This window comes from Parasteatoda tepidariorum, chromosome 11 (genome assembly GCF_982258835.1).
Source record: "Parasteatoda tepidariorum strain Cologne lab strain chromosome 11, Ptep-v5.0, whole genome shotgun sequence".
In the NCBI taxonomy this organism is placed as follows: domain Eukaryota; kingdom Metazoa; phylum Arthropoda; class Arachnida; order Araneae; family Theridiidae; genus Parasteatoda; species Parasteatoda tepidariorum.
In genome coordinates this window covers 35584989-35606897 of record NC_141765.1, presented here as the reverse complement: position 1 = coordinate 35606897, position 21909 = coordinate 35584989, and the positions used below count along the sequence as shown (strand labels likewise).

At 26.1% G+C, this 21909-nt stretch overlaps 1 protein-coding gene across 3 annotated transcripts in view; it reads right to left on the bottom strand.

Annotated features, from left to right (window-relative positions):
- Window positions 1-853: 853 nt before the first annotated feature.
- LOC107443699 (solute carrier family 25 protein Shawn) overlaps window positions 854-21909 on the bottom strand; it is a 47460-nt gene continuing 26404 nt past the window's right edge. For 2 of the 3 annotated variants that reach the window (XM_043042115.3, XM_071187784.2), the window contains 5 exons: window positions 20095-20193; window positions 13246-13337; window positions 8760-8841; window positions 3729-3800; window positions 854-2818 (listed from right to left, as the gene is read on the bottom strand). In XM_043042115.3, the coding sequence (XP_042898049.1) occupies window positions 2706-2818; window positions 3729-3800; window positions 8760-8841; window positions 13246-13337; window positions 20095-20193 (458 nt within the window). In that variant the 3' untranslated portion in view covers window positions 854-2705. The remainder of the gene's footprint in view (window positions 2819-3728; window positions 3801-8759; window positions 8842-13245; window positions 13338-20094; window positions 20194-21909) is intronic. The other variant, XM_016057649.5, reaches the window with a different exon arrangement.

Here is a 21909-nt window from a genome sequence, read left to right as displayed (position 1 = left end):
ACAACAATGATGATGATGTTGTGGATCCTCTCTAAGCTTTAAATGAGGTACAACAGTCTGACAGAGGTACAACATTAGCTGTTAAAAAAGGCATTTTGAGAATACAATTTGGTGTGCTATACAATTTGAAAAGGTGAACAAATAATCAAACATTATAGACTTCTACATTAAAATGTGAAATTATGCAAAAAGTGACATGAAAAGAAATTATTTTGCAATTCAAATAGTATGCTGTTTTTTTTATTATTTTCAATATAAGTACCAGTGCTTACAATATAGTATATTTATTCATTATTTCCTTTTATGTCTTAATTTACTTTAAAAAAATACTTTATACAAATATACATTAAGTTATTTTAAACTACTACTGATTATTTATTTAGTTTTGAGACATGTTATCAATGGGGGCAAAATTTTCCCGCAGATTTAAATACCTCCAACTTATCGAATATTTTTAAATGGATGACATTCCAACACTATATAAAAATCAGTATGTATGATAAAAGATTTTTATTTATTATCAAATATATTTTCATAACGATTTGTCAAACAAAATAATAAAACATACATGATTTTATTGATCATAAAAAAACTTGTGATCAAAGTCTTATGAGATCCCATTTAAAATTACTTTTGTCAAACTATTACACATTTTTTTCAACATTAACATGTTAGGCTTTTAGTCAATAGTTTTGCTCTTTTGAGAAAAAAAAGAGCTGAAAAACATACAATTATTTTAGTAATACAATTATTTTATTTTGTGAGTTTGTTAAAGGGTCTGACTAGACTAAAAATTCTCAAGAGGATTCGTTTTAAAAAATTATTTCTGTAAAATATGAAGAACAAAATTAGACATATTTTAATTCAGAATTTTATTTACAGATGTTTTAACAGGCCTGATAGCAGGCCTTGAAGCCAAGCCCTGTAATGTGCACAAAGTGTTTTCATACAAAAAAAAAGATTACACCTTACAATTTATACTTGAACTTTTTTTCTGAACCACCTACTATTTTTTGAGATAAGAATGACATATAACTACAAATTTTACTACAACTATAAATTTATAATTTAGGAATACTGATAGGAGTTTTATCACAATTGAATGAAAACCAATTTATTGTCTACATACTATTTGTATATCTATAGCAGTACCATTGCGGAAATTTATAGAAGAAGTTATGATTTAGTGTAAACCTCTGCCTCAATGTAATACTTCAAAAAAGTACGAGATTGCACACTATAACTTGGAGCATTAAATGATGATATAAAAGCCTACTTTTATCTAAATAGTTAAAAAAAATTAGGTTTAAGAAACTTTTTAAATGGATTAGTGTGAATCAGAAATTTACAGTTAAAAAAATATATAGCATTTACAAGGGCGATATTTTTGTAATTACAGTAAAATATATAGATCAAAACAATATATTAAGACACCTTAGTCTTTGCTGTGCATAACAAAAACCAACCAAACCAAAATGTAATTTTAGCCTTTTTACAGAAACAACAAATTAGCCAACAGTCATGGAAATTAAATCCATATAAATATTTTAAAAAGCAACATGAAAATCATAACAAAATGTTTAAAAGAAAGGGTTTCATTTTGCAAATAAAAATAATTGACTATGTGCACACAATTTAAAGAATGATCTTATATACAGTTCTGTCTTACTGAAAAACTGTATATAAGTTCACTCTGAAAGACTGTCTCACACGTTGTAAATATATTACAGCAGTAATATCATTATATCACAGTGTTTTCACCTCAGCGCGAGAAAGCGAGAATCTCGCATATTTTTTTCTTTTGTCGCATTAAGAAGTTATTACGACGAGAAATTCGCGCATTCCATAAATCAATTTCAAATTTCGCGAATTTCTCACATTTTGGAAAAAGCTTCGAATTACGCCATTTAGAATAAAATCAGTTTCACTTCCCTTCCTGGATCTTTCACTATCTTCAACATCTGCCCCGTTATCTAGCTTCCCTATTTACCAGTATTGTTCAGAACCTTTTCCAACAACAGAACACAACCACGGAACCCCTTTCAGAACACATTTCTCTGCAACCACGTGCTTACGGTAGGTAAGGTTTCTTCATGTAAGACGTTCAAATTTTTTATGTATTAATGTTAGAGGGACAAATACCTTGTAAAGGCAAAATCTTCTATGATGATGCACCAAAAATATTCAATGCTTTAAAAAATAGAAGACGTTTAAAATGTATTATAATTAAAGAAATGATTTTTTTTCACGAGTTTTTGTGTTTTTTTAGTTTTTAGAAATCTCACTTAACATCTTGAAATCTCACCCTGTTTTTGAGAAAGGGTGAGAAATTCTCACTCATTTCTTTTCTATGATGAAAACACTGTATCATGTCAATAAAACTTCATTTCCTTTAATAAAAAAATTTATGCATGAAAACTATAAATAGAATGTATTATAAAAAATATTATACTTTTCATTCGTTGTTTCTAATTTATTACATATCTAAATTCTGACACAGTTATTTGAGAATAGATTCTAGACACCTTTAAAAATCTGTCATCTAATAATTAAATATAAGGAAAACTGAACAAAAAAATAGTGAAATCTAATAAAATAAATGATGTCACTAAAAAAATACAGTTTTTTCAGATAAAAGCAAACAATTCTTTAATTAACATGTTATTTTGCTTATTCTGTTATTATTTAAGAAACATTTCATAAATTCATTTATCAACAGTATTATTCTTTTTCTTCAAAAAATAGGTTTTTCCCATTTCATATGAGGTTATCATTATTGCACATGCTGGAGCTACTTTCATCAGTCTTGGAACTAAACCTATTTTATAAGAAAAATAGAAAATAATTAGAACTATATCAAAAGTTGCAAATCATTACTACTCAGGTAATAAAGTACAATAATGCCATCAAGCAATAATGTTTAATAAATTTGTTTACTATAAAAACCTAATAATAGCTTTGCAATGCTTTAAAAAGTTTTACTACTCAGGTAATAAAGTACAATAATGCCATCAAGCAATACTGTTTAATAAATTTGTTTACTATAAAAACCTAATAATAGCTTTGCAATGCTTTAAAAAGTTTTGAATCACGGAGAAAACTTCATTAGGAAAAAAACACAGCTATTAAAAATAGATAAGAGAATGGAAACCTGGTATACATCAAGTTTTGTGAATATAGAAGTGTTAAAACTTAAATATCAAAACCTTTTTTTAATTACCATAAAGAAAAGTATTATACAACTCAGTACTAAAGAAATTTAAAATAAAATGCATGACAATGTAATAAACATTTCTTTTAAATTTCTAATTATATTAAATGACTCTTTACCACTTATATTAAATGAGTTCAATGAATGCCATTCATTTTCATATTATATATTACAACACTGAAAGCAAAGGAAACATGGATGAAAGAATCCAATTTATGAATCAAATTTATGAAAACGATTACATTGAAAATAAAAAGAGTCAATGCAACATAAACATAAAACAAAATATGTATATTATTGAAGATTCAGAATACATATTTCAAGTTTTGAACTGTTTTACCTTTGTAACACAAAAATGAAAAATTTAAATTTGTTTATTGTATTTATCATTAAAAGGTTTTGACTTTTTTTGAAAACAATTTTTCATTTTTAAAATTTACCAATATTGCAGAATTTCTTTCATAAATGAGAGTAATAAAAATTAAAAATTAACTTCAATCCCTTTGTTTTTACTCACCAGCAAATAAAGAATTTATTCCTCCTTTCAAATAGAGATTCTTTAATACTGCTAACATACTTCCTTTATTTGCTTTGAAAAAAAATAGGTTAGTTAAAATAAATTACAATGTGTCATTAAGTTCATATTGAAATAAAAACGAATTCTTAAACACTAAAAAATACAATGTACTGAGTTGACTTTGTCCTGGAATTTTACACAAAAAAATTCCCTCGGTAACCTAACTTCTGTAAATTCTAGTTGGTGGAGGTATTAGTTCAAATATCCAAAGTGAAGAAGCATAACTGTTTATACACAGTTTGGCCTAATGCAGTTTTTTTATTGCTTACATTTTGAGATGATTTAAATGGTCCAAAAACATTCTAGTGTAACAAGTATCCTGATTCTTGGATTTCAAGGTATGCCAGTTATTTTTATTCTAATGAAGTTTAAATAAACTTGAAAAAATCATAACAAGTTTTGAATTCTCAAATGCCTTAAGCAATGATACAATACAAAAAACTACTTCAACAATGGATAATTAATTACAGCATCTCTTTTGTAGTTCTAACTTACTCAAAAATGTTTCCTGAATTTTAAATTTTTTTTCTCATGAATGTTTATTTATTTAATTATTAAACATTTAAATTATACCAAAATGCTTCTTTAATTGATTCAATTGAAAACAATCCCTGATTGGTTCTGACCTAACAAGTACTAATTGGAAACTCATAGTGCATTGGAAATCTTTTATTATTTTATGATCACTTTTATCCAGTGATTGTCTCTTGCATTCAATTAATAACAATTTTTTTGACATAAAGTTTTGGCTTGTAAAATAGTATATAAAATTCAAGTATTTTTAAATGTCCAGATAGAAAATTTACTTAAAAAATTACAAAAGAAATGATGATACAGCTCTTCATGTAGAATCAACATACCTTTTTTATTGAAATCAGATATATGAATGATCCAAGATATAATTATTTTATTCAACTTATTTTTAAATTAAAATGACTTTAACTACAGCCTAACTTATTTAACGAAATCAAAACTCAGTGATGGAATTACATGGAATTATCAGTGCTTCAGATAACTAATTCATTAAAAAATATTTGCCAATTACATTCTTTTTTCTTCTAACTGTGAAGAATTTAAACTACTAATGCTAGTTAAAAACAAACTACTAAAAAAAATTTTATTGATCATTTAATCATTTGATCATTTAAATTTTCAAACACACATCAATGCTCATATCTATAATCCATTCAGTTATTCTTGGAGTAAATTAGAACTTGCTATGGTTGGTAAAAAAATTATTTTTATACGCTATTTGAAAATTTTATTTCCTGTTTCTGCAATATCCTTCTGAGACATGAGCTTTAAATAATAGCTGGAAATGAGAATTTTATTTAGAAACATATAGCTTCTATATTAAAAAAAATTTATTAAACTAAACTTTTTATGGTTATGTTTGATTTTTATATAAGAAATGAAAAATCTTAATTTTCAGCATTTTTCACAAATTCTATGATATTTTCATTGTGTATTTGTTCACATTTTGGTTATTAAATAAAATTTACTTGACTTAAATAATAAAATATTTATATGTGATAAAATTGACCGAAAGGTTATCTGAACTAAATTTCTTACGGTTCATGTAATGATACGATGAAATTAAGAAATTCAACCAAGAAAGGTAGATACAATTAATAGTTTATGAAGAAAATCGCTTTAAGGCATTATAATGAAAACAATTTAAAAAATAATTTTTTAACGGATAAAGTTGTACAAAATGTTGCCTAACATATCGAGCACTGGGTCTCAAGACGAATATCAAGTCTAAGATGTTCAAAATATGGTAATGTTAAGGTTATTGATTTATTACCCCATTTCCTCAAATTACAAATTCTTTTAGTGCTTGGAAAGAAGAATTCTAAAATAAAAATAATTAATACATAATACATTTATAAAGAAAAATTAAATAAAAGCGAAAAAATTACAAGTATCCTTATTGTCTGAACAAACAACTATTCAAAAAACAAATTTATGTTCTGTATTTCTCTAACATGGGATCACATTTTATGTCATATTTAGAAATTAATAAATGCATGATTTTAATACTCTTATGACACAGATGAACGAAATTAAAAAAAAAAGTATTCTAAATTTTTCTAAAATATTTTTTATTTATTCCACCTCTTTCTTTTAACTCAATTTTTGCTACTATTTTTCATGCAGTTGATTGAAACTTTAAGCATACATTACAACTTTGTTATTTTGTGTTCAGTTATGTTGAAAAATGAAAGACTGATTTTTTTTAATAAATGAATATAAGATCTCAACTCCTCCTTAAAGTTCCACTGTTTTTTCCCCTCTCTGTAACCTAACTCTTATTCTTAGAAATGCTGAAGATAATTCAATGAATCAAAATCAAGCTAGAATAAATAAAATATATTAACCTGAGTTTTACATACCTAAAATCTAAAAACAATGAGAAATGTGTTGAAAATTAATGCAGGAAGATATTCATATACAAAGATTATTATATATATATATATATATATATATATATATATATATATATATATATATATATATATATATATATATATATCAGCATTACAGGCTTTATCGCTCGCAAAATAGCCACTTTGTGTCACAGCAAATTTTGGAATGCAGGTTGTTTATAAAAGATATTATCCATAAAATAAGTTTCGATCATAGATTATGATGGGGTGAATTTAAAACTGGCCCATCATAAGAGAAATTTTGCTAATCAAAATAATAATCTATATAATACAATCAAGAAGAAATAATCAGAATCCTATGAGGAAGAAATAATCGTTTCTTCTTTGGAGCGAGATCATAGTTCTCGTTTTTTCTTTTAGATAACATTTTGTTTTAACAAAAGACGCTTACCTCGCAAGAAAAAAAAAAAGCTAACAGGGAACTACAAATTTTTTTTTTTTTGAAACTAAATGCTAAGAAACTAACAATGAATAACAACAAAAAACAAGTTAAAAACTAATAACGATAAAAAAAAAGCAAGCAAGCAACAATTAACAAGAAAAAATAAAAAGCGGCAAAATAAAAAAAATTAATGAATCGAATAAAAAATTGCAAAAAGGGATAAATTCATTTTATTGTCCATGTGGTAGTTTCAATGTCAACTGGGTGCGGCCAATTTATGGTCAAACAGAGGAGGGAAATTCGGGGGCAAATCAGTAAAGCACAGCTGTCAAGATTGATTGATCAGTTTTTTCCAACTTCCATTTCTTTATTTTGTTCATTGGAAATGCGGGTGTTTTTTCTTCTCACTTTATTTTAAACTGCTTTAGAAACAGATGTTTCCTTTGATACAGATTTTTTTTTCTTTCTTCAAGCTTCTTTTTCATTTTTAAAAGATAAAATAAAGTAAGTTACTTCAACAGAATAAAATTCAAAATAAAAAGAATATAGCTGATTTTTTTTGTCTTATCAATATAAATTTCTTAAAGAAAAAACGAAAGAGATTAGATCAGATTAAGAGCCGAATTTTGGAATGCTGGATTAGGGGTCCCATATCCTTTTCTTTTCCCCAACCCCTTTAAAATATAACTGATTGATTCCTCCTAAACAACTCCAATAGAAATGACACGTGGAGGAGGTGGGGTACACCTCTCTTTTAAACATTTTCTTCTCTCTTTCTAAGTTGAGTCACATTGGGTTATTTCCATTGAAGGAGAGGGCATTCTACCCACTAAAACTCCACCCTCAAAGATTGTGAAAGTGAAACTTATTTCCCCTTCGCTCATTCCTTCAGAATTTTTTTGGGGCCTGCTTAGTTATTTAATTATTCTTGTTATTATTAGTTATTTCGTTATTGTTAGCTGTTTCGTTATTATGTATTAGTTTTTCCTCAAATTCTTAACGGTAATAAATTTTAAAATCTTTCTTTTAATAAATTTTTATTTTATTTTTTCTTATTACATTGTTTTACGGATTTCTGTAATTAGTTCAGCCTTAATTCAGCAACTGAACATATAAATATTTTTTGCTGTTCTTCTGTTTTTTGGCGCGGTGCCAACTGGTAAGAACAACTTTATTTTATATAGTTTTGTTGCTTTCTTTTCTTTTTTTTTTGCTGAAAGAGAAAACTTTTTTTGTTGCTTTTTTTTGCTGAAAAAGAAATTTTTTATTATAATTTAGAAATTAAAACTTTACTTTATGAAATGCATAAAAAAATTTAATTTTTTATTATACAGATACTCTAAATGGTAATTTAAAGGTCTCTTCTAAAAGGATGCTGATATGCGCGGCTTAGCGCCATTGCGGCACTTGCGCCGGAGCGGCGCTTACTATAACTTTTTTTTTAAAAATTTCATTTTTATCGAGGTGCGGCGCTTGCGACGAAGCGGCGCTTTTGCCGAAAAATACGGTAAGTGTGGCTGGCTTTAGACTTTTAACTGAACATGACTGTCTTAGGTATCACCTCTGTTGTCTCGGCATAATCAATTCACCGAATTGTTCTTTTTGTGACTGTGGTTTTCCTATGACTGTAGAACATTTAAACTTGTGCCCTACACTACCGAATTTTAACTGTACAATTGAAAAAATACAAAAATTCCTTTATTAAAAATTTTGCTACCATGGAGAATGTGTAGAAAAATCTATATCCTCAAAATATATCAAATTAGCAATACAATTTCAAAAAATAAAATTATGTGTGACAAAAAAGGATGAAAGAATCTATTTATTTTGTATTTATAAAGCTTCATATGATATAAACCTTAAATATACAGAGCTAAATAATCTAATCAACTGTGAACAATAGATAAGTAGGTACTATAGCAATTTAATGAGATTATATAAATTTGTTACACTAATATTTGAAATGATGTATTTACTTTTTATTTAAAACAGTTGGATTAAATAATAAGAGTTCGAATAAAAGCTTTAAAAAAAAGAGGCCAGTGTGACATCAAATTATGTAACTTTGAGGAATTTTGAGGTAGTGCTGAAAAACATAAGGTAGATTTAATGGAATATATAAAAATTTAAAAGAATTACTTGAATGATGAACAGCAATCCCTAGGTCTGACTGACGAATTGTCTTTATGACATCAAATGGTAAGGTGATAGTTGCTGCAACCTAATTGTAAGGAATTAGTAATTAAAATAAATATTTTTAATTTTTAAAATATACTATCATAAGAAATACATATTAAATAACTTTTCACAGAAAAGACTTTCGCACACTAAAATAAAAGCATTCTTCACAGTTTCAGAGACACATGTTATTATGCAGAGACACATATTACATGGGAAAGTCTTGCATTCAATATTGTCAGGGCTTTTTCTGTACTTCAAAATTAGACATTTTCAAATAATAAGTAGCCAAAAGGCATAGAATGGTCTAGAACAGTGGTTCCCAGTTTTTTTTCTTTGGGGAGGGGGAACGCTTTGAAACTCAAAATGATCCAGCTTTTTTTGGCAAAATCTTGACTTAATAAATATAATTTTTGAGGCTGTGAATATACTACAATATTATAGAACATACTAATTAATTTGGATACATTTAGTAGGAAGAATCAAATTTTTTTATTGTATAGTCCTAGAATAATAGTCCTAGAATTAAGTAAAATGTCAGGCTGTTAATTTCAGAGGTCTGGAGTGGCTTCTATTTCTGAATTTGTTTTTGGTGTATGCATAAATTGAAATTTAATAAAATAAGCTGAATTATGATTTTTTAAAAAGAACTGTTCCAAACTTTGAGAATGGTTATCAGAGTAACATAAATCTTTATTCTTGAATTGAGTTATTATAAATTGGAAAGTTTGGAGAGAAATACTTAAGCATTATTTGTTAATGCCTCTTATATTCTTAATTTATTTAATAAATTATAAATGAAAACTATTTAATACATTTAGCTATATTTCTGATTGGCATTTAACTTAAATGATTTCTTAAAAATAACCAAAACATTTAATATATCATGAATTATTGGTTGGATACAAATATTGGTAACAGGTTTCAAAACAGATTATTGGTTAAAAAAAGCGAAACTATGCAACATCTGTTACCCTCCCAAAGAGCCCAAGGGTTCTGCAGAACACCTTTTGGAAACTGCTAATCTAGAACGTTAGATCATGAAAGATGCTTTTCTACGGTTTCACAGGAGGATCATACAGGTTCGGAAAGGTCTTTTTTTAAGCAATAATGATTTTTCAAACCTTTATTCTATTTATATCCAACTTATAATTCATAATTTATTTAATATTTTCTGTTATTTTAATAAAACTATTTTAGTAAAATACAAATGAAAATAGTAATTGCTAAGTTATTAAAAGGATGCGCATTTATAAAAAATACACCAGTATTACTTCACAATTCAAAATGAAATAACTACACTCAAAAATAAAAATGATTCTCTGATAATCATTCTCAACGTGTGAAAGATTATCTTAACCATAATTGCGCATATTTTATTCATTGATAGCTTATGCATACATTAAAAAAATTAAAAACTAGACTAGAAGCTGATCTAAAGCTGTGAATTAAACTTCCTGAATTTTAAAACTGATTGATTAAACACTGGTATTGTTGGAGGGGTGAGGATGCCCAGAGCAAATTTCTTAATTATATTTCACTTCAAAAAGGAGTATAGTAAAAAAAGGTAAAAAAGACCAGTTAAGATCACTTTTTTTATTAATATAAATGTTATGCAACTAATTATTGTGAAAGTTTAAAAGGTATTTCATTGGCTATATATACTAGCTTTAATATAATAAAATTTTGCAATAAAAAGTTTTTTAGAAAGTAAAATAAAGAATTTTAAATAAGTTTTCTTAAGCTTTAAAATCAAATTTACAACAAAAAAAATCCATTTAAGTTATCAATTTTTTTTAAACATTTTTCCCAACTTTTTGTTATATTAATTTTTTTATGAGAACTAAAAAGGATAAACTATTCTAATTTTTACACTGGGAAAAAAATCAGGGCTAAACAATAAACTTAAACATTTTTGAAAAATGTGAGATTTTTGGCAGTAATACGGAATTTAAAACAGAAATTCTATGATTTCTCTATTCTTGTTGAGTTCTACAATTTTTGATTTAGCTGTAACAAAAATATAATAACCCCCACTTGATAAATGTAATTTTTAAAACATTTATGTCTTATTATTCTATTCCTTCTAGTTTTGTGTGTTGTTAGCTTAAAAAAATCCTAATTAATATCCAAAAGTGCTCAAACTTTTGGTTAGTGATAATATGGAGATATATTTTGCTTACAACATTTAGGAAACAGTTGTAACCAGTATTTTCACTAAGCACAAATCTACAGTTAAAATTCAAGCACTCTAGATAGTCAGGAAGCAGTCAAAACTGTGATTAACATTTAATTCCTTTTAGCAATAAATTCTGCTAGTAACTATAAGGAAACCATTGCTGTTAATCAACACTGAGCTCCAATTATAACTTGAAACAGAAATTTGGATTGAAAAAATTTACATTTTGTGATAATATTATAATTCAGCTTGTACCCTTCAGGGAATTATTAAAACTTGTACTGTCATACGGCACAGAGTTGCAATTAAATTTTAAATATTGTGGCTGGTTTAAAAGTGGTGAGAGTGTTGATTAATGATGAATTCTTTTTGGCAAAAATGTCAGGATTAATTGTGAACAAAAATGTGTTTCATTAAATGTTTGCTAATATTTCATTAGCTAAAAAAGCTTGAATTATACAGCGAATATATGATGAAATTATTTATTAATAGAATGCGAATGCATATTGTAAATATTGGCTGCTCGTGCTCATTCATATAAAGTTAGCAATAAAATTTAATGAGCATTTCTGCAAGTTCTTTTAAATCTTAAATTATATTCTTGGAATGAACAACAAATGCTTAATTCAAAGAGAACAAATGCTTAAAATTTATTTTTTTCCTTTGTTTTCAAAGCAGAAAATTATAATAAAGATAAAAGTTGATAATTTTATGTACATCCTAAGACATATAAAGAACTCATACATTAAAAATAGAAATGAACAAAATTCTACAAAAGAACAATACAATTCACTTCATGAGTGTATAGAATCCTTCAAGAAATACATAATACCTTCACATAAGGCATTATACTTAACATTTTACAAAGAATCATTTTATTAACTTCATCATTACGCAATTCATTATACATTTAGAAGGCAGAAATATGACTGAAAAAAGAATTTTCAAGCCATTTCCTTTATTATTCCCTTTAGAAATAATTGGGAAATATTTTTTCAGTTTATACTATAAATTACTTTTATATTTAGTACATATAAGTAGGCATATAGAACTATATAACATATTTTTTAAAAAACATCTTTTCTCTGAGCACAATTGAATTGTTTCATAAAAAACTCAATTAACCCTAAGCAAAATTGGGTTTTTACATGAAAAAAAAATCCAAAAACATCCACATGGTCTGAGTTTTTTCTCAAAAATTCAGGTTTTGTGAATACTGTTTTGAGGGTCGCTAAGATTGAAAAAGAACCTCTTGCCCTTTTAAAATGAAACTCTTCCTATTTTATATTTTATGAATCAGAAATAAAACTAGTCCTTTTTGGTTTGCAATAACCTTTGTTGCAGTTATTTACAATTTTGAAAGCGATTAAAAGATCATAAATGGTACCCTTCAGTGAAGATGATTCATGGAAATTGGTGTCTGAATCTTCGATAAAAAGTAATTGATAAAAAAAATTTAATAATACATTTTCAAATTTTAAACTAATCTGTTGGACAGAGTCAATGTTTTTCATAAATTTTAATTTTGCCAATAAAAGCACATTTCTTATACGAGCTTCTGTGTATAAAAAAGAATTAAAAATCTCCATGGAAAGATTTTGTTAATTGAGTACTTTTGAAGTTAAATTTCGTGATATAAATGCTATGTGTTTTCCTTATATTCAGAATATTAACTTAATTGAAATTAATGATAAAAGCAAAAGTAAGAAATAAAATAACCAATGTGAAAATAAAAACTCTTCTAATTTTTTCATAGTTTTATTTTGTAACTTAAACAATAAAAAAAAAATAGCTTAACTCATTTTACCAGAATACTTAATCCAAATTAAATAATATACGAGAAGACTTTGAGTACATTCAAATCATAGAGCATAATTTTAAATAAAAAAAAGTACTAAAATCAAAATTGTTAGAAAGAATGTCTACTACTATAGAATATTTTACATTTATAAATTCATAACAAAAATGTGCAAAATTTTATCAGAATAAAGGGTAGAAATGAAAACTGCTGTGAATTTAATAAATTTATGTAATCAAAATACATAAGCTTGTATCGGGTAAATGTTTTTAATATTTTTAAAGGGGTTTGCATTGTTTATTTACTTTATCATTGCTCCAATCATTGTTTATTTACTTTATCTTAACTTTCTGTTAGTGATTACTACACAGTCTACCAGTTGATTTCAAGTTTTTATCTCTGTCACCCTTATATTAAATATAAATAGAGTAACAAAAAATAATGAAAAAAAAATATGATGTAAATCTTACACTCCCTGACAATGCTCCAAATATGAGAGTCTTCAATATGCTAGGATGATCTTGATGAAGTTTCAGTTGTTCATACACGGACCAATATATAGCTGCAACATATAAAATATGTACTTAACTCATTACTATACTCTGTACTATAACTCATTACTGACAAAAATATATTTCAGAAAAAGTTAGGCATAATCTTAGCACTTTATAATGGGACTACTTTAGATCTCACAATTAAAAAAGATTCCTCATTTTTTCCAGATGCTAATCAAATAGCAACAAAATCAAATACTTTCATGAATTTCCATGTTATTGTAGTGGCTGTTCAAGTGAAACTGAAAACACTCTATAACAACAAAAAATTTTAACATTTAAAAACTTTTAACGATACAATCCATACAAGAAAAAGAAAAAGTAAAATGTGAAAATAATATTTTTAAACATGGGATAAAATGATGTTACAAAACATTTTTCTTTCATTCCAGTTCAAAACTTTAATATTTTTTACACAATAAAGCAGAAAAACTTATGTTTTCAGAACAAATACAGACAGAGCCTAAATTGTAGTAAAAGAGGCTCCCCAGATAGATGAAACCTTAGTTCATAACTAGCAAATGAACAACAATATTAAACTCAATTCTACTTTTAATTTTAAATCGTTTTTACTGTTTAAATAGTAATAAGTAAAAATCTGAATTTACAAAGCATTTGCTATTTTACTACTCTATACAACCTATGTATCTATTCCTAAAGCAGTAAACAAACAAAATGTGAGCTAAGATCTGTTCATTAAATAGAAAGAACTTACTAAATTTTTAAAACCAAGAAAAACTGGTATTTATAAAGAAGTAGTTACTGTGAACAGTAATATATGCTTCAGTATGTGGTGATTGCAAAGAACTAGAAATATTAAAAGATACTAAGTTATTTGGAGATATATCAGAAAAGGAAGACAAAATAGAATATTTCAACTAAAAGTAAAATCAAATGAAAAGATTTCAAAATTGTTGAAATAAAGTTTTTTGGACTAAATATATGTTATCCAACTTTTAAAAGTCAGTTCAGTTATTTTTTTTTAACTAAATTGTTCAAAACTATCTGATTTTAGATATCCTTAATTTTTGATACTATGAAATTTCAGTATCTTCCAGAAAATTTTTAATATCAAGGTGTGAGTGTTATTACAGCATTTTATTCAGTTCAACTTTTTTAAGAAGAACATTTTTTAAAAAAAATACAACTTTTAAACGTTTAGTTATAACCAGTTAAAATGCAAAGTTATAACCAGTTATCCAATTATTTCAGTTTTATTTCAAACATTATATCAAAATAATCCCATAAACTAAAAATTAATTTAAATTTAAAAAACTACTGGGTCAAAATAACCACAAGGAGTTACTTTCTCACATTTTTAAATACTCTCATTAAACTTAAAATGTGTGAATGATTCATTTATGAAAATCAAAGTCAAAAAAATTCTCAAAAACCTATCACTAGTATTATTTTTTTACTAGTATTATTTTTTTAACATTTTTAAAGTGTATACTTCAGAGGACACTTTAAAAAAGTAATTCATCCTAAAATAAGATGAGTTTGTGGCACTATTTTATGTTTTTTTTAATATTTTTATTTAAATTGCAACACAGAGTTATGAATATTTTATTAAATATATTTTCACAAATCTCTTTTAATGTGGTAGGAGAAACTAAAAATTTTATTTTAGCACATAGTAAACCTTGTAATTATTAAAAAACATACAAATCTTCTTTATAGATACATATCCCAATAAAATCATTTCTAACACCTTTCTATTTTAAAAGGTGTTAGAAATGATTAATGAAAGAAAGAAAGGTGTTAGAATGAAAAGTTTTCTTCTATTTTAAGAGAAGACAAAATTATCAAAAATAAAAGCATTAAATTTATTAATATAATTAGGAATAATCTAATTAAATGAATAGTATAATTTTTTATTCTATTATTATCGTTAATTACATCATTAATTTTTTATTATTATTATTATTTACTATTATTAATTCTATAATTATTATTAATTATATTGTAATTAAATACATTACAACATTAAAAAAAATTAACATTTTGTTTGGAAGTGGGATCTTTTTTTCTTACTTCATTTCTTTTGTATTAGGTGGTCTGACCATGTTTAATATGGTCTCTACTTTTGCCTTACCAGAAACTGGTACCTCTCCACTCTCATGAACATCTGCAAGCATCTGCCACAGACTCAGTTTCCAGGAATACTGAAAACCATGTAGCGCATATTTATAGTCTCTTGTGTTTTATTACAGGATCTGGCTGTTTCATTTATCTTAACCTTTCTACTGGTATTGAGAGGTCTGATTAGATATTATTCCTAACAGTTTTGTCTTCACATTCATGATAACTGCCCTTATCACTGATCAATACATAACAAAAAGTTGGCATAAAATCTCCATCTGATTATTCCATTTTACAGTAAATATTTTTTATAAGTGTCCATCTTAAAAATGGTGACATATACTTTGCATTTAAGTTGTAACCTTTTTCAGAAATAGCAATAGATTATAATGCCTTATAAAAAATGAGGCTAAATGTTTTGAATTACAAGGCACTTTTGTTGTATCAGAAACACCATTTTTTTTAGAACACAGATGTTTTTATAATTTTCAATCTACAGATGTGAGACTGTGAGAGTGAAAAAAGTATCTAACAACTTAAATCAGGAAAAAAATAACTAAATAAACTTTGTAAACTTATTTTGCACAAAAAAAACTTTATATTTTTACATACTTAGTTTTTTTTTATTATTATTACTATATGTGTGCATTAAAAGTCTAACAAACTGCTAAGCTTTATACAAAATCAACATTGAAGAGAATAAATTTACATAATTTAGAAATTTAATTTTTTCTTAAGTTCAGAGTCAAAACTTATTCCAAAAGTTAGAAGAATCTCCTACCTAATTCTATAAAATTATACAATATACTTAAAAACAGAAGTAGAATGTCATATTATATAGAGGGAAATATGGCTAATTTTTAAAGTTCCTGTTTAAAATAATTTATATAAACATCAAAAATCCTACATTTTTTGGTCCATGAGAATTAACAAGGAAAGATTTTGTTTGTTGAAGAAGTTGGTGTATTATCCATAAGTAAAAGAGGATGTTGATTGGTGTATTTCCAATTTTTCATATTTAATTCTGGAGTGATGTGGGCAAGCAATTATTTAACAAAAATCATAAATTGCTTAAAAAGAATCAAATTATAATAAATAAAAATGCTTTATTTTTGAAATTTATGTGAAGCTCCAAAGTAAAGATTAATCTTAATTTTTAATATAAATATACATTATCAAATTATAAATTTGAAATTGGCCCGGATAGTGTGTTTGCAGGGCTGAGCCCCACAAGATACCAGCGTCACCAAGAAATCAAAAATTCAAGTGTCATGTGCACATTAGCATAGTTTTTTCCAAGGAATCCATGTAATAGCTATTAATTACTTAAATTTAATGTCAAATCTCCTTTTCTTAGTCTTACATATTCAAATAGGAGGAAAATAAAGCAATAGAAATAATAATGAATTTTTATAAATCCAAAACATTGGCAACCATATAACGATTTTAGAATTCTATGCTAATCTGTTTGACAAATGTAGAGGGAGATGTAGAGGAACAAATAGATTTGATTCGGCACTCAATTCAAGGTTGTGATATAAAAAGATTACAGATTATATTAATGATTTTTATTTATTGAAAAAGTATTAAATAACATTTAAATTATAATATTTTGAAAATGGCAGTAGAATGTCATGTTTTTTAGAGGGAAACATGGCTTGATCTTTAACTTTTTAAGAATATTGCAAATTATTTTCACATATTTTTACAGCAATGCTTATATATTTAGAAAAAACACTTCTTTATACCAGTATCAAACTTAAAATTATAAACTTCGCATATGATCAGCAACTTTTCTTAAAAATAACAGTAGATAGTCAAGTTCAATTAAAATAACTGTAGTTAAACTCTTATGGTTTAGGGAGACTATGAAAACTATTTTCAGAAGATTGTAAAACAAAATATATATTTTTAAAACAAAAATTATTTTTAATGTCAATCTATGCACATAGCATTTGAACTGTAACTTTTTCAAACATGACAACAGAATGTCAAGTCTTATACACGCAAGTGTAACTAAATTTGTAACATTTCAAGAGAAATTTTAAAAGTTAACTTTGTACATTTGCACCACAAAATCTGTGTTTTGAGAACATAAATATGTATTATCAGTGACAATTGTAAAAATGAGGTCACATACGTTGAATTAGAGCTTTAACTCATTACTAAATACAGATATTTGTGGCAAATCCTACTACAACAGGCCTATCTCTAATGTTTCCTATTTTACTGTCTTGAATTTAAAAAGAAAACAAATGGGTCAAAGCAGTTCTATTTGACAATAGGAATAATTTGGCAGTAATATTTACATATCAATAGAATCAGATGAAAAAATAATAAAATATCTGTATTACTGCAATGTACAAATTGAACAGCAAATTTGTAAAATATATTACAAAAAAATTCAATGAATTGCAATGTCATTAACGGACCATATACAACATGGATTCCCCTATAACATCTTAACGTTTAAAGACTACATATTAGAAGACCTGCTGTCACATGCTTGAGCAGATAAGACCAAATTTTATGCTTTGGGAATAGTCCTTAAGGAAATTTTTTAACACTTTTGGTAGTTCTTAAAAATCTAATCAAATTATAATAGACTTTTATTAAAATTAACTCTAGTCTAAAGCCAATAAAATTTATGAAGTAATAAAAGACTCTAATATTGTTACGAAAAATTAAAAACACATTTTGAAATAAATAGAAAATAATTAACCCTATGGTAAACTGGTGCATAAATTTGTTCATTATCTTTAAATCTGCATTAAAAGCCTAGTGAAAAGCCTTCTACAGTATATTCATATTAACTCAAATAATTTGGGACTGATGAAAAGCTTTGTCCAATCAGAAGCTAGACTAATAGTTGATTTCAGTTTTGACTTTAATTTGAAACAGTTGTCCGATATTTTAATAAATATAATAAATCAGATAATAAATAATATAAACAGGTGGATATTTAAGCTAGTGTATCCTGTCAGATACCTATCATTTTTATACACAAAAGTAACATAAAATTTAAAGGGAGAAAGAAAACGATGTTAGGGAGTAATACTTTTTTTCTGATAAAGCAAATAAAAGTATATATATATATATATATATATATATATATATATATATATATATATATATTCTGATATTCTAATAGTATGAATGATACTATTTTTGCATTTGAAAAAAAAGTGAATTTTAAAAATCGTGAAATCTGTGGAAATATGAGAGTAACTGCAACGAAACAGCTTGATGTCAAAACATTTTGGATTTACAACAAAATCACAAGAAATGGGTAATTTAAAGATTTATTACTCAAATGCGTGAAATTACTCAAAAATTTGAGACTCACGTGTTGTAATAAATATCATATTAAAAATAACGGAATTTTAAAAACCTTGAAGAAATCAGAAGCATTTACTGATGAAAAAACAATCAAAGGTACGACAGAACCGTCTCGTCAAAAATTAGGACTCAAATGTGCTCGAATTTCAATTGTAATAATAGTGTATTAAAAATACCAAAAATAAAAAACTTATAACACATAAAAATACCACAATTTAATAAAGAAACACATTTGAAAATAAATAGCAATAACATCCAATAAAATGGTCGATCACAACATGGGCTTACCATGCAATAGCTCAAATTCATTATGTGCAGCAAAAACTGATAACTCAAAGGCGTTATTTGAATTTTGCTAGTCGTCTGAAATAAATTGACCTTTTCGAAACAGAAGGGCAAATTAATAGCAATATCAATCAATTGATTGTAAAAATTGAAAAAATCATCACATGAAAAAGACATCAAATATTTAATTAAAAATTTTAAGTGTTGATGTCATAAGAAAAGTAAGAGAATTTTTAAAAAAAAAACATAAAACATTTATAGTAATACCTATCAAAAGAAACTTTGAAACTCAGCACTGACTTACAATGGAATTGGCGAAATATAGCATGCCAAAAAGTGATAACTCTAATCAGCCCTATTTCAAATCAGCCTCCATGTTGTAATATTTTGCTAAAAATATCAGGATTTTATTGACTTGATTCAATTTCATTTTAGTCATTTTCATAAAAATTACAAATTAGCAATTTTTTTTTCCTTAAAAATTTTCTATAATTTTTTTACATTAATCCAAAAATTTCCTCTGGGGGTACCTGAATTCCCCCCTCTCTGAAACCTCATTTGCGTGATTGAACATATTTTGAACCCCTGCTACTTAGTAGTTGTTTTTTTATATGCATCATCAATAAAATTTATTAATAATGTTAATACTTTTTCTCCAACATCTATGATGATTAAAACTTCTTCCGTACAATCTCTAACAGCAAATGATAAAAACAAAGCTAATACAGAACTTTGTGCCACTGAAATGAATTAGATGAATTCAAGTACAAACATCTGCATTGAATCCTTTCATTTCAATGAAATTTAGTGGAGATCTAATGGAGATTAATAATCTCGACAAAAGAAAACATATTCACTCAGGTCCAACAGGTGTAGCATCTTTCTCTCACACTGATTTACTGGTTATGACTCATTAATATTTTATTTAGTTATTCATTTTCCTTTTTTCAGCTAAAGAGTATCAGGCCCTTATAAAAAAAACAAGTTATGGTGAATTAAATGTATTGGCATTTTAAGATAATTGAATATCATTGTTACTTTGGAAAAATTGATAATTACCTGAAAATGGTGCATCACGTAATAAAGTTGGTATCAATCCTCTCCAAAGTGAAAGTATTCCTTTATTCTTTATCAATTCTTTTATATTTTCATAAAGTCCTTAAAAAAGAAATCAGGTTATACCTCAAAATTTGAAGTATTTTAAATAGAATAAAATTAATTACTATCAGTTAAAAAATTTCAATTAATATCACAATCTATAAACTTTTCTTGTGATGCCCTTAACTCCTAACCTTTAAAATTACTACAGGTTTAGAAAGTACTGTCGTATAATAGGAATCATATGAGGGAGTGCATGACTTTCAAGGTTACTTTTAAAAAAATCAAACTACAATCTATCCAGCTTAGATACTCACCAAAGAGTATCTAAGCTTTACTAATTTGTATTAGTAAAACAAATCATCATGCACTTAACATCGCTAAGTTGTTTATATTTAAAAATCATTTCACATTTTATTTAAAAATAATTTTACAAATTTGCACCACAAATTCTGTACAAAGATTTTATTCAAATATCAATCTTTAACAGGGATAATTGAGGCACAAAGTGAAAAACCTTGAAAATTTCATGTGTAAGACATCAACTTATATACCCTACAAGCTTCATATTTAACATAATTTTTGAAATAAGACTTATAATTATATTGCCTTCCAATTAACAATATCGCACATTTATAGTAAATAATTTAAGAAAAATCTTAGTCCATAAAAAAATCGAGTTAATATGAACGCAACATTGGATTTTAATATTGCATGAATATGAATAGCAATATTGGTTTTTATAAATGTGTGACTGAGAATCGCGATGCATGATTTTTAGATTGCGTGAATGTGAATTAAATGCGAAGCTTTTTAAAACCCGCATAAATACGAAAATCGATGTTTGATATTACAAACACAGGAACACAAATCATAATATTGGATTTTAAAAACTTGTGAATATGAATTGTGACATTGGACTTTTAACTCGCATGAATATAAATTACAGTACTGGATTTCAAAAACAAGTGCATATGAATAGCAAAATTTATTTAAAGAAACGTAAACACAAATCGCAATATTGGACTTTAAATCGCATGAACACAAATCGCGATGTACAATATTTAAATTACATGAATATGAATTGCTATGTACCACTTTTAAATTAGGTAAATATGGAAATCAGTGTTTAATATTTAAAATCCCGTGAATAAGAATCAAGGTAATAGCGGATTCCAATGCAATTCCAAATATTCAAAATGGCAAAATCACATGTATGTAAACGTCTCGTTAAAGCGATTTAGAGAAAGTTTCAAAATTTAAACTTTTGATTGAGGAATTCTGGGATGTTTTAAGAATCACTTTAAAATTCAATTCAACAAATTTGCAGAAATTAAGGATCTAGATATTTTCTACTAATGTCAATTTTTAAAATGCTTTACACTTTGCATATGAGCTGTAACTATTTTCAATAAATGTAAAACGCTGAATTTTATAAAGAGAACTTACAATAATTTTTAAGTTTCAAGAAAAACTTTAACAATAATTTTATGAATTTGTATCACAATTTCTAATTTTTAAAACAGTGTTTTCAATGAGAATCCTTTCATGAATTTATGCCATATGATTTGCATTTGAGCAGCGATTATTTTCAAAATGATAGAAAAATGACAAACACAATGCACAATAGACCTTTTAATTAATTTCACTTATAAACACCCTATAACGTATATTTTAAGAACATAAATAATTTTTACAAGTGTCAATCTTAAAATGGTGCCGTAGACTTTTCATTTAAGCTGCTTTTTTTTTAAAAAAATGGTGGTAGAATATTTT